Source organism: Oratosquilla oratoria, chromosome 20 (assembly GCF_046742065.1).
Source record: "Oratosquilla oratoria isolate Oo_2021 chromosome 20, ASM4674206v1, whole genome shotgun sequence".
NCBI lineage: Eukaryota > Metazoa > Arthropoda > Malacostraca > Stomatopoda > Squillidae > Oratosquilla > Oratosquilla oratoria.
In genome coordinates this window covers 34,141,625-34,164,830 of record NC_134796.1, presented here as the reverse complement: position 1 = coordinate 34,164,830, position 23,206 = coordinate 34,141,625, and the positions used below count along the sequence as shown (strand labels likewise).

At 40.9% G+C, this 23,206-nt stretch overlaps 1 protein-coding gene across 3 annotated transcripts in view; it reads right to left on the bottom strand.

Annotated features, from left to right (window-relative positions):
* LOC143036453 (CUE domain-containing protein 2-A-like) overlaps window positions 1-23,206 on the bottom strand; it is a 59,517-nt gene that overhangs the window by 22,321 nt on the left and 13,990 nt on the right. For 2 of the 3 annotated variants that reach the window (XM_076203829.1, XM_076203827.1), the window contains exons 4-6: window positions 21,567-21,754; window positions 7,306-7,479; window positions 7,019-7,147 (exon numbers count right to left, since the gene is read on the bottom strand). In XM_076203829.1, the coding sequence (XP_076059944.1) occupies window positions 7,019-7,147; window positions 7,306-7,479; window positions 21,567-21,754 (491 nt within the window). Of the gene's footprint in view, window positions 1-3,284; window positions 3,463-7,018; window positions 7,148-7,305; window positions 7,480-21,566; window positions 21,755-23,206 lie in introns of those variants that run through there. The other variant, XM_076203830.1, reaches the window with a different exon arrangement.

The window sequence follows — 23,206 nt, the reverse complement described above, 5'->3', positions numbered from 1 at the left end:
TACCTCAACCAATAGCTTCAAAGGAGTAAGAATAGAAAATGTTGAAATAAAAATAACATTAAATGAAATTCTAGTTACCTTTGGGCCAATATGGAGTTTACAAATTTCATTGTCTCAAGTGTTGGATGGTTTACCCCCATCACTTCATTTCATGGTGAACCTTCCCCATCATTTGCTCAAGAAATATAAAGAGCAGACAAAATGAATCCCTTCAGGACATGCCATTTCCTCATCCATTCACAAACACTGTCCACTCATACCTATCTCATCCCCTCTCCCTTCCTTACTCGGCACATATTCCTTATGCATCCAATGCCCCTCTCACACCATCCATCCACCTCATTCTTTGTCTTCCCCTTAAGTTCCCTCCACCTACCTCTGCATCCCACATTTGTTCTGATAGTCTTTCTGAACTCATTCTTTTCATACATTTAAACCATCTATGCATTCTCTGATATCCCCTATCTGCTAGCTCTCTAACCTCACTCTCAACTTCCAATATTTTTCACTCTATCCATCCTCATAACCCACACCATAATCCTTACATACTGTCTCAAATATATCTAAGTTCTTCCTTTCTGTCCTCCTCAAATTCCAAGTCTCTATTTCATACAGTCTTCTCTTTGCATTTATTCCCACATACCTGTTTCTCATGATATTTTTCATTCCCCCATGACAAGTACTTGCTTCCCTTACTCTACAATTCACCACCCTCATTCCTCTATTACCTGCAACATATGACCCTAGATACCTAAAACTCTCTAGTTCCTCCAGTCTCTTTTCTCTAAGACTTATTTCCAACTTACTGCCACTTCCCTTGTGCACCTCATCACTTTCACTTTTGCCCACATTAACTTTCAGCTCCCTCTTACATACCCTACCAAACCTTGCTGCTGCTTCAGTCTATCCTCCAACTCAGTTACAAGGACAGTGTCATCCACAAACAACCACTGGCTCACCTCCCATTTCCTTCCACTCTCATTTATTAGTTTCAAACATCTGTCTTTGAATTTACCACCCACACCACTCCATCTACATACATACTGAACAACCATGGTGACTAAATTATATACAACCCTAACACTGGCCCACTTTCATCTCAAACCATCCACTCTCCCCATTCCCTACCCTCACACAAACTCTACTACTCACATAAAAGTCATGACTCCCCTTAACAGAATTCCCCCTATCCGATACATCCATAACTCCAACACCTCTCTGTCAATTCTATCATATGCTTTCTCCCAATCTATACATAATTACATACACCAAGGGCTTTCCCCCTTACAAGGGAAGTAGCCAAAGTCAAAGGCATAAATCCACTCCCACCCATTTCATCCCCACATGCTCCACTCCCATTCACCACCCCTCCCTCTTTTCTTGGCTCCTCCTGGATTATGGGTTATCCCTGCATCTCACCCAATGCCCTGGGTCTGAAGTAATGCAGCAAGACACAGCACATCTACAGCAGGGCTGCTTCATTTAATCAGCAACTTCCCCCCTCTCCATGCCCTCATGCAGAAAAAGAAAAGACAAGGAGAAATCCCTTTGGACTACATCAAAATATCATTCACACATACTCCCTAACCAGGCGCAGATCCAGGAATGTTATTTGGGGGGGGCCCAAACCGATAAGCGATAACCAATACTTGAAACAAGCTGATATTTTAGCCCCAAGAATAATGCTGTTGGCTTGGAGATTGGTCTAGAAACCTAAGTCTGTTTTGCTCGTAATTGTATGAATCATATATAATTCACAAATATAATTCAAATCATAAATTTGCACTAAAAAGTGTTTATCCAAGGAGAATTAAACTTGAGATGAGTGTACCATACTCGAGGCATTGGGCTCCCCCCCCCCCTTGTATCCACGCCTGTCCCTAACCTCCCATCCCCCATCCACTTCCTTCCATACATCACAGCATAATCCATACACAACCATTCTCCACTCACTCCTATCTTCTGTCTTCTCCCTTCCTTCCTCAACAGACATCTCCCTCTTTCTCAATGCACCTTTCACTTCATCCATCCATTTCATCCTTGGTCACCCCCTCATGTTCACTCCCTCCACCTCTGCCTCCCATACTTCTTTTACAAATCTTTCTTCACTCATTCTTTCTATGTGTCCAAACTATCCCAATACACTTTTATCAACCGAATCTCCCAACTCCTTTTCCATCCCTGCTCTCCTCCTCACCTTCTTGTTTCTCACTTTATCCAACCTAATAACCCAAACCATACTTCTCAGACATTTCATCTCAAACACATTTAAACTCTTTCTCTTTTCCTCTCTTACATTCCATGTTTCTGCACCATAAAGTGTTGTTGGCACAATCACCCTATCATACAATCTCCTCTTAGCATCTTAGCGTACAATACTAGCATAGTGCAGGGTACCATAGTATCATGGTGTGCCCTGACCAGCAGTGACTCTTGGGACAACTTATGCATTTATTAATTAGTGAGTTATGCATACATGGGAGTGCAAGGTGTGCATAGGAAGATAGATTGGTACTGACTGGCATGGGGGTAGCACCTTTCACTACACAGAGTGAAGACGATGCCACATCTAGTATAAGTATGAAAAGGGGTTTTGTCGGCCATAAGAAAGGGCCCTTGTACGGGAAGCATCACTGTTGGTTAGGACACATCACGACACTATGGTACCCTGCCCTATACTATCCTATACGATACTATGGTACCCTGCACTATGCTAGTATCCTAGCCCAAAGCACTATACCACACCTTCCCCCCCCAACCATGCTCGCAGGACCATTGCAAGAGGTATGCCTATTCATGAGCCAGGGCAAGCGGCAGGAGGCGGGGGGATCCACGCACGAGGAACACAGGTCCTCCACCAAGGGATGGGATGCGATGGGGGTGGCATCTTCAGGGGCTGGTGGGCATTTTCGTAGGGCAATGGGGACAACAATGTACTGGCTGTACAGCGCCAGTTCCCCATCAGCGGAGAGGGCATCCTGGAGCTTCCAGTACTGGGGGACAGAGTTGGGTAGGGTGAAGTGGTTGGACAGGAACCCAGAGGACACACAGGTAAGCAGGTGGCCGTAGGCGGGGTTTATCCATGCCATGGCCCAGAGTTCCTTTAGCATCCTGTCAGTGTCAATGGCGGGTCCTTCCCGTGAAGCACTGGCATTGCTGGTGACAACGCTCCTGACGTGAAGATGGGGATGAGTGGATGATGGTCCATCATCAACGTGAAGTGAGGCAATCCAAACAGATATGGTTTGCAAGCCACACTGGATGAGACATAAGTGTCCCTGACCGTGGTTTTGGAGGAGGGCATCCCCAATGCCATCAAGGTGCAATGAATCCATCTGCAGTACCACTGGCAGGGCGGGGTTGAAATGCACCAGTGCAGGTGACAAGGACAGAGCTTGCTTCACCAACAGGTGTGATGATACCTTGCTACACCACTGAGTCAAGTTCTTCCTTCACTTGATCCTGAAATGCAAATGGTATTAGCCTGGGTGTGCGGGCAGTGAGGAGCACCACATCAGCTTTCAGGTGGACTCTCATGGGGTGGCCCACTATCTTTCCTAAGGGGGTCAATGTGGGGGTCATTCTAGGAGACCAGCACACAGAGGAAGTAGTCACAAGCAGCGTCCAGTGAACTGTCAATGGGTAGCATTAGTTTGGCACACCTGTTCATGTATGTCACCACCAGGATAGGCTTCAGGAAGTCGGGTAGGACTATAGCCAACCCATTGCAGGGGGAAGGTGAGATATGTCAGCCGTATCATCAGCACCGAGAATGGCAGCTGTAAGCTGGCTCTGGATATTCCCAACATGCCTATATACCGAGTGCCTATCCCTGTGATGTCTGCACCTGTGTCAGGTAGCATAAGCAAATGCAGATGCTGACAGGTGGTGGAGGGCAACTGGAGCCATCGGACACTGGGTGGCAGGTGCGGGGGCAGGGGTCCACTAAGGCGGGGGTCCACTGAGGCGGGGGCCCACTGAGGCGGGGGTCCACTGAGGCGGGGGTCCACTGAGGCAGGGGTCTGCTGAGGCGGGGGTCTGCTGAGGTGGGGGTCCACTGAGGTGGGGTTCCACTACGACGGGGGTCCGCTGAGGCAGGGGTCCGCTGAAGCATGGGGTGTATACACCTGGTGTGGAGCCCTTTGGCATGCCAACACAGCACATGTGTCCAGGTCCTCCTTGACATCTGAGACAGTCACCCTCAATGTCTTGTGTGAGCAGCAGTTGGTCACTACCCCCTGCAGTGATGTATTGCAGCGAGGGACCTAAGGCATTGTACAAGTTCCTCGGCTGGGTGGGCATGGCCTGCATGGGTTGGCTGGCCTCTGTGGACGGGTTGTGGTCATAGCAGGTAGGGCTCAGCCAAAAGGCTCAGTATCCAGGGGAGTGGGGTGAAAAGCCCCTTTGTTTGCACCACTATGTGTCCAAAAAAGTGCGTCACACTGTTGCACAGCATTGCACTCACAGTCCAGTATACACACTGTTGCACAACACTGCACTCAGTCCAGCATACACACTGTTGCACAGCACTGTACTTACGGTTCAGTATGTACACTGTCACCTTTTTGCCTAGTTCCATCAGTGCTTTGTTGACATATGTGCCACTGATTCACGTATCATCCCATGTTTCACTGTTGCAAGTTGCAGGCAACTGCAGGCAATTGCAAGCAATCCTACTCACTGCACCATGTTTGCATGCAGTCATGCAAGGGAAGGCAACAGTGAAATACAGGGGGGTGGGACAATTTACATATTTATTAATCAGTGGGTTATGCGTACATAGGAACACAAGGTGTGCATGGGAAGACAGACAGATATCAACTGGTATGGGGCAGCATCTTTTGCTACACAGGGCAAAGACGATGCCATGCCTAGTATAAATATAAAAAGAAGCCTTGTCAGCTATAACAAAGGGTCCTTGTATGGGATGCATCACTGCTGGTCAGGGCATGCCACGATATTTTGGTCCCCTGCACTATGTTAGTATATTAGGCCAAAGCACTATACCACAGCATCCATTCCCAAATGTCTATTTCTCATTACACTTTTTAATCCCCCAAAGCATTTATTTGCTTCACTCAATCTACATTCTACCTCCATAAATGACAAAAAGACATCCTTACCCTTTGACAAATATTTTTTGGTCTACAAACCTTACCTCCCCTCCCCTACATTAAACAAATCCCCAAAATCCTCCACCTATCTTCCCCTTACCATTTTTCATAAAGTGTACAAAAATTATTGAAAAAAAGAAACATTAGTGTATATGAACAAATTACCTCATGACATACTAATGAAGTACATTAGCAGTTATAAACCCATATGTCAGTGGTACATTCCCTGTCTCTGGGTGTCAAGGTAGTGTCCCATTGTGGGGGGAAGGTGAGATATGTCAGCCGTATCATCAGCACCGAGAATGGCGGCTGTAAGCTGGCTCTGGATATTCCCAACATGCCTATATACCGAGTGCCTATCCCTGTGATGTCTGCACCTGTGTCAGGTAGCATAAGCAAATGCAGATGCTGACAGGTGGTGGAGGGCAACTGGAGCCATCGGACACTGGGTGGCAGGTGCGGGGGCAGGGGTCCACTAAGGCGGGGGTCCACTGAGGCGGGGGCCCACTGAGGCAGGGGTCCACTGAGGCGGGGGTCCACTGAGGCAGGGGTCTGCTGAGGCGGGGGTCTGCTGAGGTGGGGGTCCACTGAGGCGGGGTTCCACTACGATGGGGGTCCGCTGAAGCAGGAGTGTATACACCTGGTGTGGAGCCCTTTGGCATGCCAACACAGCACATGTGTCCAGGTCCTCCTTGACATCTGAGACAGTCACCCTCAATGTCTTGTGTGAGCAGCAGTTGGTCACTACCCCCTGCAGTGATGTATTGCAGCGAGGGACCTAAGGCATTGTACAAGTTCCTCGGCTGGGTGGGCATGGCCTGCATGGGTTGGCTGGCCTCTGTGGACGGGTTGTGGTCATAGCAGGTAGGGCTCAGCCAAAAGGCTCAGTATCCAGGGGAGTGGGGTGAAAAGCCCCTTTGTTTGCACCACTATGTGTCCAAAAAAGTGCGTCACACTGTTGCACAGCATTGCACTCACAGTCCAGTATACACACTGTTGCACAACACTGCACTCAGTCCAGCATACACACTGTTGCACAGCACTGTACTTACGGTTCAGTATGTACACTGTCACCTTTTTGCCTAGTTCCATCAGTGCTTTGTTGACATATGTGCCACTGATTCACGTATCATCCCATGTTTCACTGTTGCAAGTTGCAGGCAACTGCAGGCAATTGCAAGCAATCCTACTCACTGCACCATGTTTGCATGCAGTCATGCAAGGGAAGGCAACAGTGAAATACAGGGGGGTGGGACAATTTACACATTAATCAGTGGGTTATGCGTACATGGGAACACAAGGTGTGCATGGGAAGACAGACAGATATCAACTGGTATGGGGCAGCATCTTTTGCTACACAGGGCAAAGATGATGCCATGCCTAGTATAAGTATGAAAAGAAGCCTTGTCAGCTATAACAAAGGGTCCTTGTATGGGATGCATCACTGCTGGTCAGGGCATGCCACGATATTTTGGTATCCTGCACTATGCTAGTATATTAGGCCAAAGCACTATACCACAGCATCCATTCCCAAATGTCTTTCTCGTTACACTTTTTAATCCCCCAAAGCATTTATTTGCTTCACTCAATCTACATTCTACCTCCATGAATGACAAAAAGACATCCTTACCCTTTGACAAATACTTTTTGGTCTACAAACCTTACCTCCCCTCCCCTACATTAAACAAATCCCCAAAATCCTCCACCTATCTTCCCCTTACCATTTTTCATAAAGTGTACAAAAATTATTGAAAAAAAAAGAAACATTAGTGTATATGAACTGCTAATGTACTTCATTAGTATGTCTTGAGGTAATTTACCTCAAGACATACTAATGAAGTACATTAGCAGTTATAAACCAGAGAATACTAAAGTATCGCAAAAGTCTTATCACAGGTACTTACCCATTTTGGTGCAACTGGCCTGTGTTCTCTCCTATCATCTTCATTATCTATGAAACCATATCTATTCAAAATAGATTCTTTCATCTTCTTTTCATCCACAACAGGAGCCGTCTTTAAAGATATGCCAAGCTGAGAAAGATAAAAATAGATTCACCTATGAAATACATTCTTATCTAGCAAAGTGATGACAGTAACAAAAAAGGGGGGTATAGTTTCTAAATCTGAAATAGTATAGTTACATTATTCATGCATTATTATCTATATCTTTATGTACACAGCTAAGCTACCTTAGATGAACTTGAGGGTTTGATTGAGATTCCTTGCTCCTGCCTCTGCAAAATAAGGCCTGTTGCTTCTTCTAGGTCTCCCCCACAAGTTGCCAGGCAATGTTGTACCTCCAGATTACAGGTTGTTGGGAACATCTCCAGAAGAAGTGCTATGCCATCTGAATATTCATTATGCTGTTTGAAGAAAACCTAGATGATTATATCTGTCAACTGATCTGCAAGATAAATTAATTTCAAACAACCATCTAATGCCACTTTGCCAAGTCGTGCTGTGGAGGTGCTCTTTTGTTGTATTACTTTCGACCCTGACAGTGTGGTGGTGGGAGACACAGCAACACACCAAATCACCAAAGGTGATGTGGTTTGTGCTTTGACTTGGTAACTTTTTACAGGGGAAATGGGTATTTTGTGTGTATACACACGTGTGTATTTGCCAAGTTGTATTTACCTAGTTGTAACTTACAGGAAGGGAAGCTATGCTCGTGGTGTCCCATCTTTGTATCTCTCCATATCTAGTTTGTTCTTAAATTCTTGTATTGTTTTTGCACAAAATGTTCTTTCATCTATGTTCCATACATCTACCACTCTGTGGGGAAAGCTGTTCTTTTTCAGGCCTCTTCTATAATTGTCTTTTTAAGCTACTTTCCATGTCCTCTTGTGTTTCTCTTATCCCAATTTAGTAAGTCTTCTCTATCAAGGACTTCCATGCCTTTCATAATTCTGTAGATGATCAACAAGTCACCTCTTTCTCTTCTTTGTTCCAGTCAGTAATTCCAATTTTAACAATCTTTCTTCATATGAGAGTTTTGATAGTTCTGGGGCCATCTTCATAGCTGCTCTCTGGATTCTCTCAATCTTCTTTATATTCTTTTTTGTACTGGGTGACCATAGTGTCGCTGCATACTCCAATTTAGGCCTTATCAATGTGACTAGTATTTTCTTTACCATTTCTTCATCAAAGTAGATAAAAGCCACTTTTATTGATCTTAGCATGTTGTGGGTTTTGCCAACAATTTTGTTTATATGTTTATAAGGGGACATATCTTTTGTAATGATCACTCCCAGTTCTTTTTCAGATCCCTCTTTATTTCTTTTTCACCAATTTTATATCGTCCTGATATCCTTTTTTCACTTTTTTCCTGTTTAGATCTCACTGTAGTGAGTCACAGTCCATTTCAGTTCTCACTTTCTTTAACAATTTTGCATCTTCTGCAAAGAGGTTCATGTAACATTTCACACCCTCGTCCATGTCATTCACATAAATAGCAAACATTATTGGAGCCAACATAGATCCTTGTGGGACTCCACTAATTACTTCTTCCCAAGTAGAAGTCTTATCTCTGTGCACTACCCTCATTTTTCTTCCATGCAAAAAGACCTCCATCCATTTCAATAGTTTGCCTTGTATCCCTCCTATGGTTTCCAGTTCTCTCAATAGTTTTTTGTGAAGGACTTTATCAAAAGCTTTTTGTAGATCTAGGAAAGCGCAATTGGACATCCGCCCCTTTCTTGTATTATATCTAGTAGTCTTGAGTAAAAGCAGATCAAATTAGTGGTACATGATCTTCCCTGTCTAAATCCGAATTGTCTTGGATTCAGTATATTGTTATCCTCCAGATGTTTTATCCATCTACTTTTTATAACTTTTTCACAGATTTTAGCTACTGTGCTTGTAAGGGAAACCAGTCTGTAATTTGTTGGGTCTTCCTTATTTCCTCCTTTATAAATTGGTACAATATCAGCATTTTCCAGTCTTCTGGTATTTTTCTTTCATTGAGCAAGCAACTTGTTATGCAGTATATTTTGTGTACAAGTTCTTTACATTCTTTTAATATTCAATTTGCTATTCCATCTGGGCTGTGTGGTTTCCTGACATTGAAGTTCATTATTTGATCCATTATTTCTTTCCATGTTACTATTATCTCCTTCATGGAGGGGGATTTCACTTCTCTCCCTTATCTTCTGTGTATTCTGTGTTCCCTTGGCATAGTTTCACTATTTCCTGTTTGTTTTTTAGTTTCCCATTTACATATCTATAGAATAGCTTTGGCTGATCCTTACATTTTTCTATTATATCTTTCTCAGTTACATTTTTCTTCCCTGCATATTCTTACATATTCCTTTGATTAACATATAATTGCCCCTTTCTAGATTTCCTGTCTTTCCTCCATCTCTTCCAAACTTTGTCTCTTCTATCTTTCACTTTGCTGCACCTTCTATTAAACCAGCACTTAATGTACACCTTTCCCTGTTTTTGCTTTGGTACATATCTATCCACTTTATAGATCTTCATCAGAATCATCCATTTTTTTCATTGTAGAGTTTTTCTCAGCTCGCTTTAAGAAAAAATTTCTTAAGTTTCTCAAAATCTGCTTTACAATATACCAGTCTTCCTTTTCTATGTTTCTCATTTCTCTTTATATATATTGCCTCCTCTAATTCTAACTCAAGTAGAAGGTGGTCACTCTTCGCAATTGGCGTCTTGTGTTCAATTTTGTCTATTTCAGGTTCTGATGTAAATAATAAATCTAGTCTCAATGGTTCTTCATTATTTCTAAATCTAGTGTTTTCCTTTACCCACTGTGTCTCTGTATGTTCCATAGTCATATCAAGTAATACATTTCCCCAATGATCCTCTCCACCTTTCACTGTCATCTCTTCCTAACATATTTCTTTACAATTAAAATCCCCTATAACTACTGTGTTACTTTCATCCTTCAGTATCTTGTTTAATGAAGATTTCGTATCATCTAACATTTTGAAGTAATCTTTCTCTCTCCAAGACCCTGTTTTTGGGGACACATAATTCACTGCAAACTTTTTGCTTTTCCTATCATTGCCTTCAACTCATTGTGATCATCTCTACCCTGTTCTCTCCATATGTAACTTTCGTCACATTTAGGTTTTTCTTAACCAGGAACATGACTCCTCCACCTTGTTTCTCCTCCCTATTTCTAAGCTAATGATTATATAATCCATGTCCAACATTGGTACTAGTGGATCTCTTAATTTTGTCACCACAGTTCCTATTATGTCTGGTTTTGCTTCTGATAGGCAATCATTAGGTTTGTTCAATCCTGAGATCAATCCATTTGTCAGTATACACTAATTTTAATTTTCTACACTATCTTGTTCTCTGAACCTTTTTTTTCTTGTATACCATTTTTCAGTCATGTATCTAACACTCTAATGGAACAGCATTATCTCTGTCTTCATTCTCTTCTCGTTTTTTTTTTTTTTTAGCTCCATTTCTTAATATCCTAATTCTTTCTCTTTCCTTGCCATTCATGTCTCTTTTTATCCATGTATTTTTTATAATGTTCACTTCTTGCTAATTTTCCTGTTCTTGCTATGATTTCTTCCACTGCAATTTTTGTGGCCTTAATTTGATCTTTAGTGATCAACTTTCTCCTTCTTCTACATACTTATCCATAATGTGCACTTCCTCTATTTCCTTACCTATTTCTTGCTCATTATTCTGTACTACTTTCAGAACATTTTTTGCCAATTCTTCGTCCTCTTTTTCTCTCAGAAACCAGTTTCGGTTATGTTTTTCCTTTAGACCATAAATTACTATATATATATATATTTTTTTTTGTCTACTGTATCTCTTTCTAGATTTTTTTTTTATAATCTTGATAACTGCATCTTCAGCCTTCTCCTGCATCTGTTGATGCGATATTTCTTTGAAAATTAACGTATCTTCTTCCTTGACTTTTTTCCAATCATTCCTGAGTTGTTGTAATTCATTTTCTCCTATGCTTTTTCCTGTTTCCATGGTCATTGCTTTAATTTTCTCATCTACCTCTTTCCTTATGGTTTCATTATTTATGATTTAATTATTTTTCAACTTTTTGTTTTCACCTTTCAACTTGGCCAGTTCTTTTTTTAGTACACTTATCTCTTCCTTTATTTCATTGCTTATTTTTTTAAATCAGTCACTTCCTTGTTTAAGTCTTTATTCGTCTTCGATAGTTCAAATGTTTCTTGCTTCCATGAATAATTCATATTTCTCATATCCCCATGTCTATAATTCTACTAAAGTCTTCTTTCATACCCATTGAATCCACAAAAAGTACTTTCACTGTAATTGTCAAATAGAAACCTTTCGCCTCTTGGTGATCTAAAATCTAGATTAATATTTTGTTTCACTCTTGCACCAGTAGCCAACTCTGTGTATCTGTTTACATTTAAATGCAACAAACAGCCATCTTGGGCCCCCTCCAACCCATCAACAGTTTCCTCCACTTTACTTCAATTTCACACTTTTTACATTATGATTTAACCATTTTGGGTATCCAGAAGCACTCCCCTTCCCATATATTACACTCTAGGTATTCAGTAATTGTAGCGCTGTTGTGACATTCCATAATTCAGGTATTTCTCAGGAACACCAAATTATGCATGTTGTCATTACATAGAACAGTGACAGTGTGTGTGTGTATTTACCAAGTTGTATTATACAGGAAGGGGAGCTATACTTTGTACAGTGTTTGTATACACTATTGTTTCATCCAATTTGTTCCAGACATCCACCACTCTGTGTGGAAAACTGTTTTTTTTTTCAGATCTCTTCTATAACTATCCTTTTTGAGTTTTTTTTCATGTCCCCTTGTTTTTCTTGTATCCCACTTTAACCCCTTCCATACGGTGCCGCCTACGTAGGCGGGATGGGGAGCAAGTGGATACGCGAGGCTGCCATATCGGCATCTTATTTATATTTATTGTAGTTGTCCCTGCGTAACTGACATACTCTCTAAACTGGCTTCATCACATTTTCTATGGTTATCAAAATTCACGGGTGAAAGAGAGAACGATCGATATAAGCGGTGACTATCTTTTATGATGCAAGTATTATGACGCAACATCGTACGTCTGGCAGCTAATGCTGCCCGCAAGATTTTGGCCCAGAGTGAAGTGGTTAATATGTCTTCTCTGTCAAGGACTTCCATGCCTTTCATGATTCTGTAAATGGCCAATAGATTGCCATTTCCTCTTCTTTGTTCCAGGGTTGGTAGTTCCAGTTTAGACAATCTTTGCTCGTATGTCAATTCTGAAAGTGTTGGGGCAATGTGTGTGTGTGTGTATTTACCTACCTAGTTGTATTTTACAGGAAGGGGAGCTATGCTCGTGGTGTCTCATCTCTGTATTTCGCAGTGTTAAACTGCTCTTAGATTCATGTATGGTTTTTACACACACTATTGTTTTGTCTATTTTATTCTATACATCCATCACTCTGTGAGGAAAGCTATTCTTTTTCAGGTCTTTTCTGTTACTGCCTTTTTTTAATTTCCTTCCATGTCCCCTTGTACTTCTCTTATCCCAATTTAGTAAGTCTTCTCTATCAAGGATTTCCATACCTCTCATGATTCTGTAGTCAACAAGTCACCTTCTTCTCTTCTTTGCTCCAGTCAGTAACCCTAGTTTTGATAATCTCTCTTCATATGACAGTTTTGAAAGCGCTGGGGCCATCTTCGTAGCTGTTCTCTGGATTCTCTCAATTTTCCTTATATTCTTTTTGGTACTGGGTGACCATAATGTCGCTGCATACTCCAATTTAAGCCTTATCAGTGTGACTAGTATTTTCTTTAACATTTCTTCATCCAAGTAAGTAAAGGCCATTTTTATTGATCTCAGCAAGTTGTAGGTTTCTCCAACAATTTTGTTTATCTATTTATCAGGGGACATGTCCTTTGTGATGATTACTCACAGGTCTTTTTCAGATTCCACTTTCTTTACTTTGCACCAAATTCCACTATGCTATATTTCTTAATGTTGAAGTCCACTTCCCACTTCTGACTCCATTTCCAAACCCTATTCAGATCTCTCAGCTGACTCACAATCCATTTCAGTACCCACTTTCTGCAACAGTTTTGAGTCAATTGAAAGAAGCTCATGTAACATTCCACACCCTCGTCCATGTCATTCACATAAATAGCAAACATTATTGGAACCAATACTGATCCTTGTGGGACTCCACTAATCACTTCTTCCCAAGTGGAACTCTTATCTCTGAGCACTACTGTCATCTTTCTTCCATGCAAGAAGTCCTCCATCCATTTCAATAGTTTACCTTGTATCCCTCCCACAGTTTCCAGTTTTCTTAATAGCTATTTGTGTGGTACTTTGTCAAAAGCTTTTTGTAGGTCTAGGAAAGCACAATCAGCCAATCCATCCCTTTCTTATATTATATCTAGTAGTCTAGAGTAGAAACAGATCAAATTTGTGCCACATGACCTTCCCTGTCTAAATCCAAATTGTCTTGGAATTAGTGTGTACATGTATTTACCTACCTAGTTGTATTCTACAGGAAGGGGTGCTATGCTCAAAGTGACTCATCTTTGTATCTCTCATCTAGTTTTTTCTTAAATTCACGTATGGTGTTTGCACACACTATTGTTTCATCCAATTTGTTCTAAACATCCACCACTCTATGTGAAAAGCCGTTTTTTTTTCAGATCTCTTCTATAACTGTCCTTTCGAGTTTCTTTCCATGTCCCCTTGTTTTTCTTCTTTCCCAATATCATAAGTCTTCTCTATGAAGGACTTCCATGCTTTTCATAATTCTGTAAATGGCCAACAGATCACCACTTTTTCTTCTTTGTTCCAGGGTTGGTAGTTCCAGTTTAGACAATTTTTGCTCATATGTCAGTTTTGAAAGTGTTGGGGCCATCTTTGTCGTTGCTCTTTGGATTCTTCTATTTTCCTTATATTCTTTTTTGTACTGGGTGTCCATAGTGTGCATGTGTGTTTACCTAGTTGTATAATATGGGAAGGGTAGCTATGCTCATGGTGACCTGTTTTTGTATCTCACAAGATCAAGTTTGTTCTTAAATTCTTGTATTGTGTTTGCACACACTATATCTTCATCCAATTTGTTCCATATATCTATCACTCTGTGTGCATAGCTTGTTCTGTGTGTGTGTATTTACCTACAGTATACAGGAAAGGAGCAATACTCATTGGATCCTGTCTCCTGTTCTCTAATTTTCTAACATACCTAGACTCAAATTCATGTACGGTTCCAACTTAATCTATATCTTTGATTTCCAATTATCATATTCAGATCTGAACTCATGTATTGTTTCAGCTTGGGCTATATCACCTTCTAAGCTATTCCACATATTTAATCTATGTGGGAAACTGTATTTCTTCACATCCTTTCAACATGTGGTTTTTCTTAATTTACCTGATCTCCTGATTAAAGCCCTTCCATCTTTAATCAGATCTCTTCTATCAATGCAATCTATCCCCTTTAGTGACCTGAAAACTATAATCATGTCACCTCTTTCTCTTTGAGCTTTCAGAGTTGGTAAACCCAGTACTTTTAGTCTTTCCTCATATGGTTTATCAGCTGATCTCCTGATTAAAGCCCTTCCATCTTTAATCAGATCTTTTCTATCAATGCAATCTATCCCCTTTAGCGACCTGAAAACTATAATCATATCACCTCTTTAGTTGGTAACCCCAGTACTTTTAGTCTTTCCTCATATGGTTTATCAGCCAGGCTGGGGGCCAGTTTGGTTGCTCCCCTTTGTATTCCCTCAATTTTGCTTATATATTTCACTGTGTAGGGACCATACTACTGACACATATTCCAGTCATGGAGGTATAAGGATTTCAATGAGTTTTTTCATCACCTCTTCACCCATACAATGGAATGCCATTGTAATCTTCTACAGTAGTCCATATGTCTCTCCCACAATCCTGCTAATGTTTTTCTTCTCTTTTGCTTTTATAATGTGTTCACTTCTAAAGGAATAGTTTAAGGATGGCCTTTTGCCACTATTGCCCATTTCCAGTACTTTCCATTTTTTGGTACTAAACTTCTTTTCCCATTCTTGGCTCCATGCAAAAATAGTATCTATCTTTTTGCAATATTCTACTATCCTCCTCATTTTTCACTCTTTTCACGATTTTTGCATCATCTGCAAACATGTTGGCATAGCTTGTTCTTCATTCCATCATGTTATTAACATAGACAAGAAACATTATTGGTGCAAACAATAAACCTTGTGGAACTCTGATCGTTACTGCTCTCCAGCTTGACATCTTGTCTTTTATCACTGTCCTCATGTATCTTTCCTTCAAAAAGTCTTTAATCCATTCTAATAGTTTGCCTCTCAGTCCTCCAACATGCTCCAATTTCCACATGATTCGACTGTGAGGTAATTTATCAAATGCCTTTGCTAAGTCTAGGTACATGCAGTCCACTCACCCTTCTCTCTCTTGCAGCACATCAATCACTCTCAAGTAAAAGCTTAAAAGGTTCAACACACATGACCTTCAAGCTCTGAAGCCAAACTGTATGTCTGTCAGAATCTTCATCTTTTCAAGATATTTGGTCCATCAATCTTTCACAATATTTTCACATAATTTCACTAATGTGCTGGTTCGTGACACTAGCCTATGATTTGGTGGGGTTTCCTTGTTTCCACCTTTGTGAATTGGCACCACGTTTTTTCCAATCAAGTGGCACAATGCCTTTGTTCAATGAACATGAAAAGACTGTATCTTGTCCAGTAGTTGTTCCCAACATTCTTTAAGTATCTAGTTTGAAATTCTGTCAGGTCCTGAGGCTTTTGCCACATCCAATGATACCAGGAAATTGAGCACTCCCCTCACTTCTACATTTATACCTTCTAAACCTGAATTCTTACTCCCCTCACTTTCCTCTTAAAAATTCCTCTCCTTTGTGAAGACAGATTGGAAACTTTCATTTATCATTTCTGCCTAAGTTGAGGCCTCCTCAAGGACCTCACCACACATTACTAGCTTGGAGATTTCTTCCATATGTCACAATTTACCAATGATAAACTTATAATACAGTTTCTGCTCATCTTTGCATTTATCTACAACACTTCCTTCAAAATTGCTTTCTTCCTCCCTGAAGATTTTTATGTAGTTGTTTCTAGCTTGTTTATATGTTTCTTTTCTTCCTCCATTTTTCCCAAGCCATGTCCCTGGCTCTTTTTGCAATCTCTCACCTTTAGTTGAACCTATCTTGTTTCTACTTCTTCCTTGCACTAATCTTTGGCACAAGTTTGTTCACTCCTAAATTTTAGCTGTCAGGGAAGATTTCCCATTTCCTCATTATCCCCATGGTATTCATGAATTCCTCCCAGTTTGCTTCTTCAAAGAATTCCTTCAACCCTAAATAATCTGTCTTCCCAAAATGGTTGTGAATGGATGACAAATTGACATAGCCCCAAGGGATTTCTTCTTGTTTGTTCTATAGATTCTGGAGTGGATGAGAGGGGGAGGTTGACATGTAATGGAGCTGTAGAGGTTAAATCTTGCAGTATGTATTTACCTAGTTGTATCTTACAGGATAGGGAGCTATGCTCATGGTGTCCCATCTTTGTATCTTGCAGTGTCTAGTTTGCTCTTAAATTCATGTATAGTTTTTGCACACACTACTGTTTCATCCAGTTTGTTCCAGACATCCACCACTCTATGTGAAAAGCTGTTTTTTTAGGTCTCTTCTATAACTATCCTTTTTGAGTTTCTTTTCATGTCCCCTTCATCCACATAGAGCTAAGTTGAAAAGGGAAAACAAATAGATGTTGGATGGGTGTGGGATGGGTGAAGGGTGAGTGTATGCCTTCGCTGGGTCACCCGTTATATGGGGAAAATGGCCTTTTTGTATATATATGTATACATCTACAATATGTATTTACCTAGTTGTATCTTATGGGAAGGGGAGCTTTGCTCATGGTATCCTGTCTTTGCATCTTGCAGTATCTAGTTTGCTCTTAAATTTGTGTATTGTTTTTGCACACACTATTGTTTTGTTTTGTCCAGTTTGTTCCAGACATCCACCAATCTGTGTGGAAAACAGTTGTTTTTTCTTTTTGGGTCTCTTCTATAACTGTACTTTTTGAGTTTCTTTTCATGTCCCCTTGTATTTCTCTAATCCTAATTTAGTAAGTCCTCTCAATCAAGGACTTCCATGCCTTTCATGATTCTGTAGATGGTCAGCAGGTCACCTCTTTCTCTTCTTTGTTCCAGAGTCAGTAAGTTCAGTTTTGTCAATCTCTCCTCATATGGCAGGTTTGTATGTATGTACCCAATTGTGGTGTACAGGAATGGAGCACCATTTATGAGGTCCTGCCTTTTACTCTCCAATTTATCATGTCCAGCTTCAAATTCTTTTATGGTTCCAACTTGGGCTATGTCCTTGTATTGTTCCAGCTTTGGCTATATTGCCTTCTAAGCAATTCCAAGTATTTATGTGTCAATATGGAAAGCTGTATTTCTTCACATCCTTTATATATTTAGTCTTTTTAATTTGTTCTTATGCCCTCTTAACCTCTTCAATACAAGTCAAATTTTCACACACAGCATCAGATGCCTGGTGTACAATGATTCGGTGATATATCACAATACTTGCTTTATAAAATATAAAGCCTGAGCTTTATTATTCATTCTCTTTCACTCTAAATATATTAATAACTACAGAAAATGTGATCATATGCCAGTTGACAGAATATGTGGGTCTTTCAGCTACAAAATAAATATAATCAAGACACTGACATCTGCATCCTTGCTACCCACTCGCACATCATGATGCCTATGTTGGCATTATTGTATGGAAGAGGTTAAAGTCTTTCTATCCCTTATCAAAGATCTTTTCTCAATATAGTCTTGCCCCTTTAGTGATCTGAATACTGTAATCATATCACTTCGCTCTCTTTGATCTTTCAATGTTGGCAAATCCTCTGCTTTTGGTCTTTCCTAATTTAGTTTATTTGCCAGGCTGGGGGCCAGTTGGACCGCTGTTCTATGTATTCTCTTGATCTTGCCTACATCCTTCGCTTTGTGTGGGACCATACCACTTATGCATACTCTAATCTTGATCAGATCAGGGTTGTTACAAGTTTTTCAATCATTTCATCCTCTTTATTCTTCTGAAGGGGTCCATATTTCTCTTCCACAATCATGCTGTCAGGTGACAGGCTCTTTTATCAACACTCAAATCTTTCTACTCTTTTGCTTTTGTAACTGATTCATTTCCTGGGGTATAGTTCAAAGGTGGACATCTACGAGGGTCATTCCAAAAGTAATGCCTCCTATCTTTTTATTCTGCCCAAAGGGATCCAAGGGGATTGCAAATTGCATTGTTATGATGATTGAACTTATGCACTCATGACCTGAAAGTTTCATCTCTGTTGCAGATATTGATGGTGTGACACTAAGAAAGTAATCCCTGTCATGGATGTGCATCACAAGCAGAGATGCATCATTGAATTCCTCCATGCAGAAAAAATTGAACCAATCAACATTCACGCCTGGTGAACATTTATGAAGCCAATGCAGTTGATGTCAGCACAGTTAGGAGATGGGTTCATCAATTTCAGAGTGGCAACAGAGATGTGAGTGACAAAGTGCGCTCCGGACGCCCATGCACAGCTACCAGCCTGGGAAACATTGTGCACCTCGATCAACTCATCCGTGCTGATCGGCGGATAACAGTGAATGAAATGCGTGTAGAGTTGGATGTGGGTGTCAGTGCACTGGAAACGATGTTGTCATCCCTAGGATACAGCAAAGTGTGTGCTAGGTGGGTTCCACAAATGCTCATGCAGGACTAAAATGACCACTGATGGGATGTCTGTCAGGACTTGTTGGATCAGTACGAAGCCGAAGGTGACAGATTCTTGGACTGCATCATCACTGGTGACGAGACATGGTGTCACCACTACGAGCTGGAGTCCAAACAACAGTCAATGGAATGGCACCACTCACACTCCCCAGCAAAGAAGAAGTTCAAGACGCAGACATCTGCAGGCAAAGTGATGTGCACCATCTTCTGAGACAGGAAGAATGTCATCCTCCTGGATTTCTTGGAACCAGGGGCGACTGTCAACTCTGACCGTTACGTTGAAACGTTGACCAAGCTGAAGTTTGAAGACCACGGAATGTGTGACAAAGTTTGGCTGGACGGTGCTGTCTCACCCACCGTATAGTCCTGACCTGGCACCTTCAGACTTCCACTTATTCGGACCTCTGAAGGACACATTACATGAGCAGCATTTCCCCAACAACAATGCTGTAATCGCAGCCATGAAAAAATGGACTGCCTCAGCAGGCGCTGACTTTTACAACCGAGGCATCAAGGCTCTCGTTCATCGCTGGCAAAAGTACATTGATAATGGTGGTGACTACGTAGAAAAATAAATTCTGGAGCACAAAAGGTCTTTCGGTTTAATGGTGCCACTCCCGTCTTTGTAGCTCTTTTAGAACAACCCTCGTATAGATATTACCTATTTCCAATAATTTGCATTTTTTGGTATTGAAATTAATTTTCCATTCTTGGCTCCATGCAAATATAGTGTCTAGACCTTTTTTGCAACAGTTGAGAGTCTTCATTTTTCACTCCTTATATATATTTTTTTTTTCTACAGAGCGTAGGATGCCCAGCCTCCTCATCCTGTTTTTATTGCCTTCTACAACTCAAGTAGGAACTCGGTGGCAGTATTCTTTCTCCCCTACCACAGGGTTCGGCAAAAAAGGAAATGAATATTCAGAGATATGGTACAACACAGTATTAAAATTGGAGGGGGATAGTATAATGGAGGGACAGTCGCAGTATGATAAAGTAACATCATTTCTCTATGAATAGAGATTTCTCTATCACAGATAAAATAATGTGTGGCTCTGGTCTCTAGGGGTGCTCCATATAGACCCTAAAGTATCAAGAGCCAAGAAAAGAAGGAGGGAGGGGTGGTGAATGGGAGTGGAGTATATGGGGATGAAATGGTGGGAATGGATTTATGTCTTTGACTTTGACTACCTCCCTTGTAAGAAGGAAAAAACCCTTGGTATATGTATATATGTATGATTTTTGCATAATCTCCAAACATGCTGGTATAGTTTGTTGTATTTTACATCATGCCATAAACATAGATAAGACACATTATAGCTGCTACCACTGAACCTTGTGGAACTCCATTGTGCTCTCCATTCTGATATTTTATCCTTTACTGTTGTCCTCGTATACCTTCCCTTTAAAAAAATGTTCATCCATATGAGTAGTTTACCTCTTAGTCCTCCAATATGCTCCAGTTTCCACATATGGTGACTGAGATACTTCATCAAAAGTTTTCTCTAGATCAAGCTACACATAGTCCACTCAGCCCTCCTTCTCTTGCAGCATGTCAATCATCTTTAAGTAAAAGATTAAAAAGTTTGACACACTTTACTTTCCATATCTAAACCCAAAGTATGTATGCTTGGATTAAGATTACTTCAGATGTAGAATCTATTAAAGACTGTTGATTTTTTTTTATTCTAGGAGGGTAAACTTGTTTTTGTCATGAGTTAACTTTTGTGTCATATTGTTTTCCCTGCTGTTGTGTCTTCATTGAATGTGGGCAGTGCAGATTGTGGTGTTAGTTTAGTTTCCTATAATACTGCTATGTGTGTGTTGTGTGTTATGTGTGTCTTGTTGCATTGCTTCTGACCTGGGCAGTGGATAGGCCAGGGATAGGTATGACCCTTCATCCACAAGATGCTAAGATAAACGGGAAATGATTGATTAGTGGGGATAGGTGCATCCTTTGGCAGGCTACCTCCGTTATAAGAGGGAAGAAACCTATTGGTATATACATACATAGTAAATTGTCTCTGTAGGGACTGAAGCAGCTTCATGTGTTTGTTTGTGATGCTGTTGATGTTTATTTGTAGTATATTTAGTGTGTTTTTGTACTGGAGCATTTTTGGGTGTATGTTCATGAATGGTGGCTACAGTTTCAACTCTTTGTATATTGGTTTGTGCTGGTGAGTGTTGTAAATGTTAAACTGACTGTTGTATTGCAATTGACAGACATGTGTGAGAAATTTATAGATTCTGAACCTATAGGGCATGTGTATGGGTCTCAATTGATTTCTATGTCTCTGCTTAGAAGGTGTGGAAGGGCAGGCATCAGAGTGCTGACCTCCTTATGTAAAAAAGCAGAAATAAAAAAGAAGATATGTTGGTTGTAAGTGAGAGAGAGAGAACAGAGTGAGTTTCTGGACATGATGAAAAGACGAGGTACTTGGGGCTGCACCTCTTTTCGGAGGTCAGGATGAAGGGTCATCTTAAAGCCAAAGGGCATCCAGATCTTCTTAGGGGGGTGGGTATTTTCATCAATTCTCTGTCCCCTCCCATTCAGCAATGCTGCCTCTTAAAGTAGCACCACTACATCCACAAACAAAACAAATATATACATATATGTATATATACATACATACATCCAGCCCATGGTCAACCTCACCTCTACAGTAGAATTACTGTCTTCATCTGAGCCAAGGGACGTCTCAGACAACTTATGTGATCTGTCACTTGTTTCAGATAACTTGTGAGACCTCTCACTTGTTTCTGATGTGGATGATGAATTGTGAGTCTTCTGGGTACCAGGCAATGCAGAGACAAGTGTGTCAAATGAAACCTTCACGGGTTTGTCTGAAATTTTTTTAAGATGAATGAGCAATGTGCATGGTATATGATTATACTCATTTCACATACACAGCTATAATCACATAATAATTAAGAGGGACCAATATCAGGTACCTACAAAGGGTGAATCTGAGATATGTGAGACAACAGGGTAGGACTTGTAGTAATGGATTTAAATTGGACAAATTTAGATTTAAGAAGGAAATAGGCAAGAACTGGTTTACCAATAGAGTGGTTATCAAATGGAACAGATTTAGTAACCATATAATGAGCACTAAAAATATTGGTTGTTTTCAGAGTAGGTTAGATAACTTCATGGATGGGAATGATAGGAGGTAATGGACATGGAACTGCCTAGTGTAGGTCTTATGGTCTCTTGCTGTCTCCTCTATTCTTATGTCTTCATGTGATAATCATCTCCCTGCTACTCACCTTTAAAACATATCAACATCTTCTCCTCCATCTGGACATGCAGACCCAAGGGCCTGACACTGTCTCCAAGATATCTCTTCTACCATTTCACATATGAGGACCTGACAACCTGTGACTGCTCCCATGATCCTATCTTATTGTGTGCTGGCAACACATAAAGCCCAATACAAATAGAACAGACATCAGTCCAAATTTTCTTCCCAGACAGATCTATGACAAAGCTCAAGGCTTGTTGCCAGTAACTGCAGAACTGGAGGTTTCCAGTCCAGTGGAATTCATGGCAACAAATTTTATAGTAATTAAGACCTTGTCTAAAGTATGCTAAGTTTGAAAAAGTCCAACACCAATGCTACATCATGAGAATAGTTCCTGGGCTACAAGGGCTGATAGACGAGGAAAGAATAAAGAAACTAAAGATAAAGACACTAGAAGAAAGAAGGAAGAAAGATGATATAATCAGCCTCTAAAAATGTCAAATGGGGACAGTTCAACAACAACAATGTAAAGACATCACAACAAGAGGACACATTAAAATTCACTTATACTAAAGAGTGAATGGAGAATGGTTGTATATGGATGATGTTGTGATTACATGAGGTGGAATGGGCGGGGGGGTGGGGGGTGAGGTAGTGTGTGTGAGCAAAATTTGACGCAGCGCCAAGGGATTTCTCCCCGTCCTCTCCTTTTATGCAATGGGGGTACGGAGAGGGGGGGGTCGCCAATTTAATGAAGTGGCCTTGCTGTGGATGTGCTGTGTCTAGCGACACTGCTTCTGACCCAGGGCAGTGGACAAGGTGCAGGGATGACCCGTCATCCAGGAGGTGCTCAGATAAGAGGGAGGGTGGAGGGGTGTTGAGTGTATTCAGGGATGGAATGGGTGGAAATGATTTTATGCCTTTCCCTTTTTGGCTACCTCCCTTGTAAGGGGGAAAAAGCCTTGGTATATGTATGTATGTATACTAAAGAGGGGCAAACAAAGGAAAAATGTAAAGAAATACAACTTCCTAAATGCAAGAAGAAAAAGAT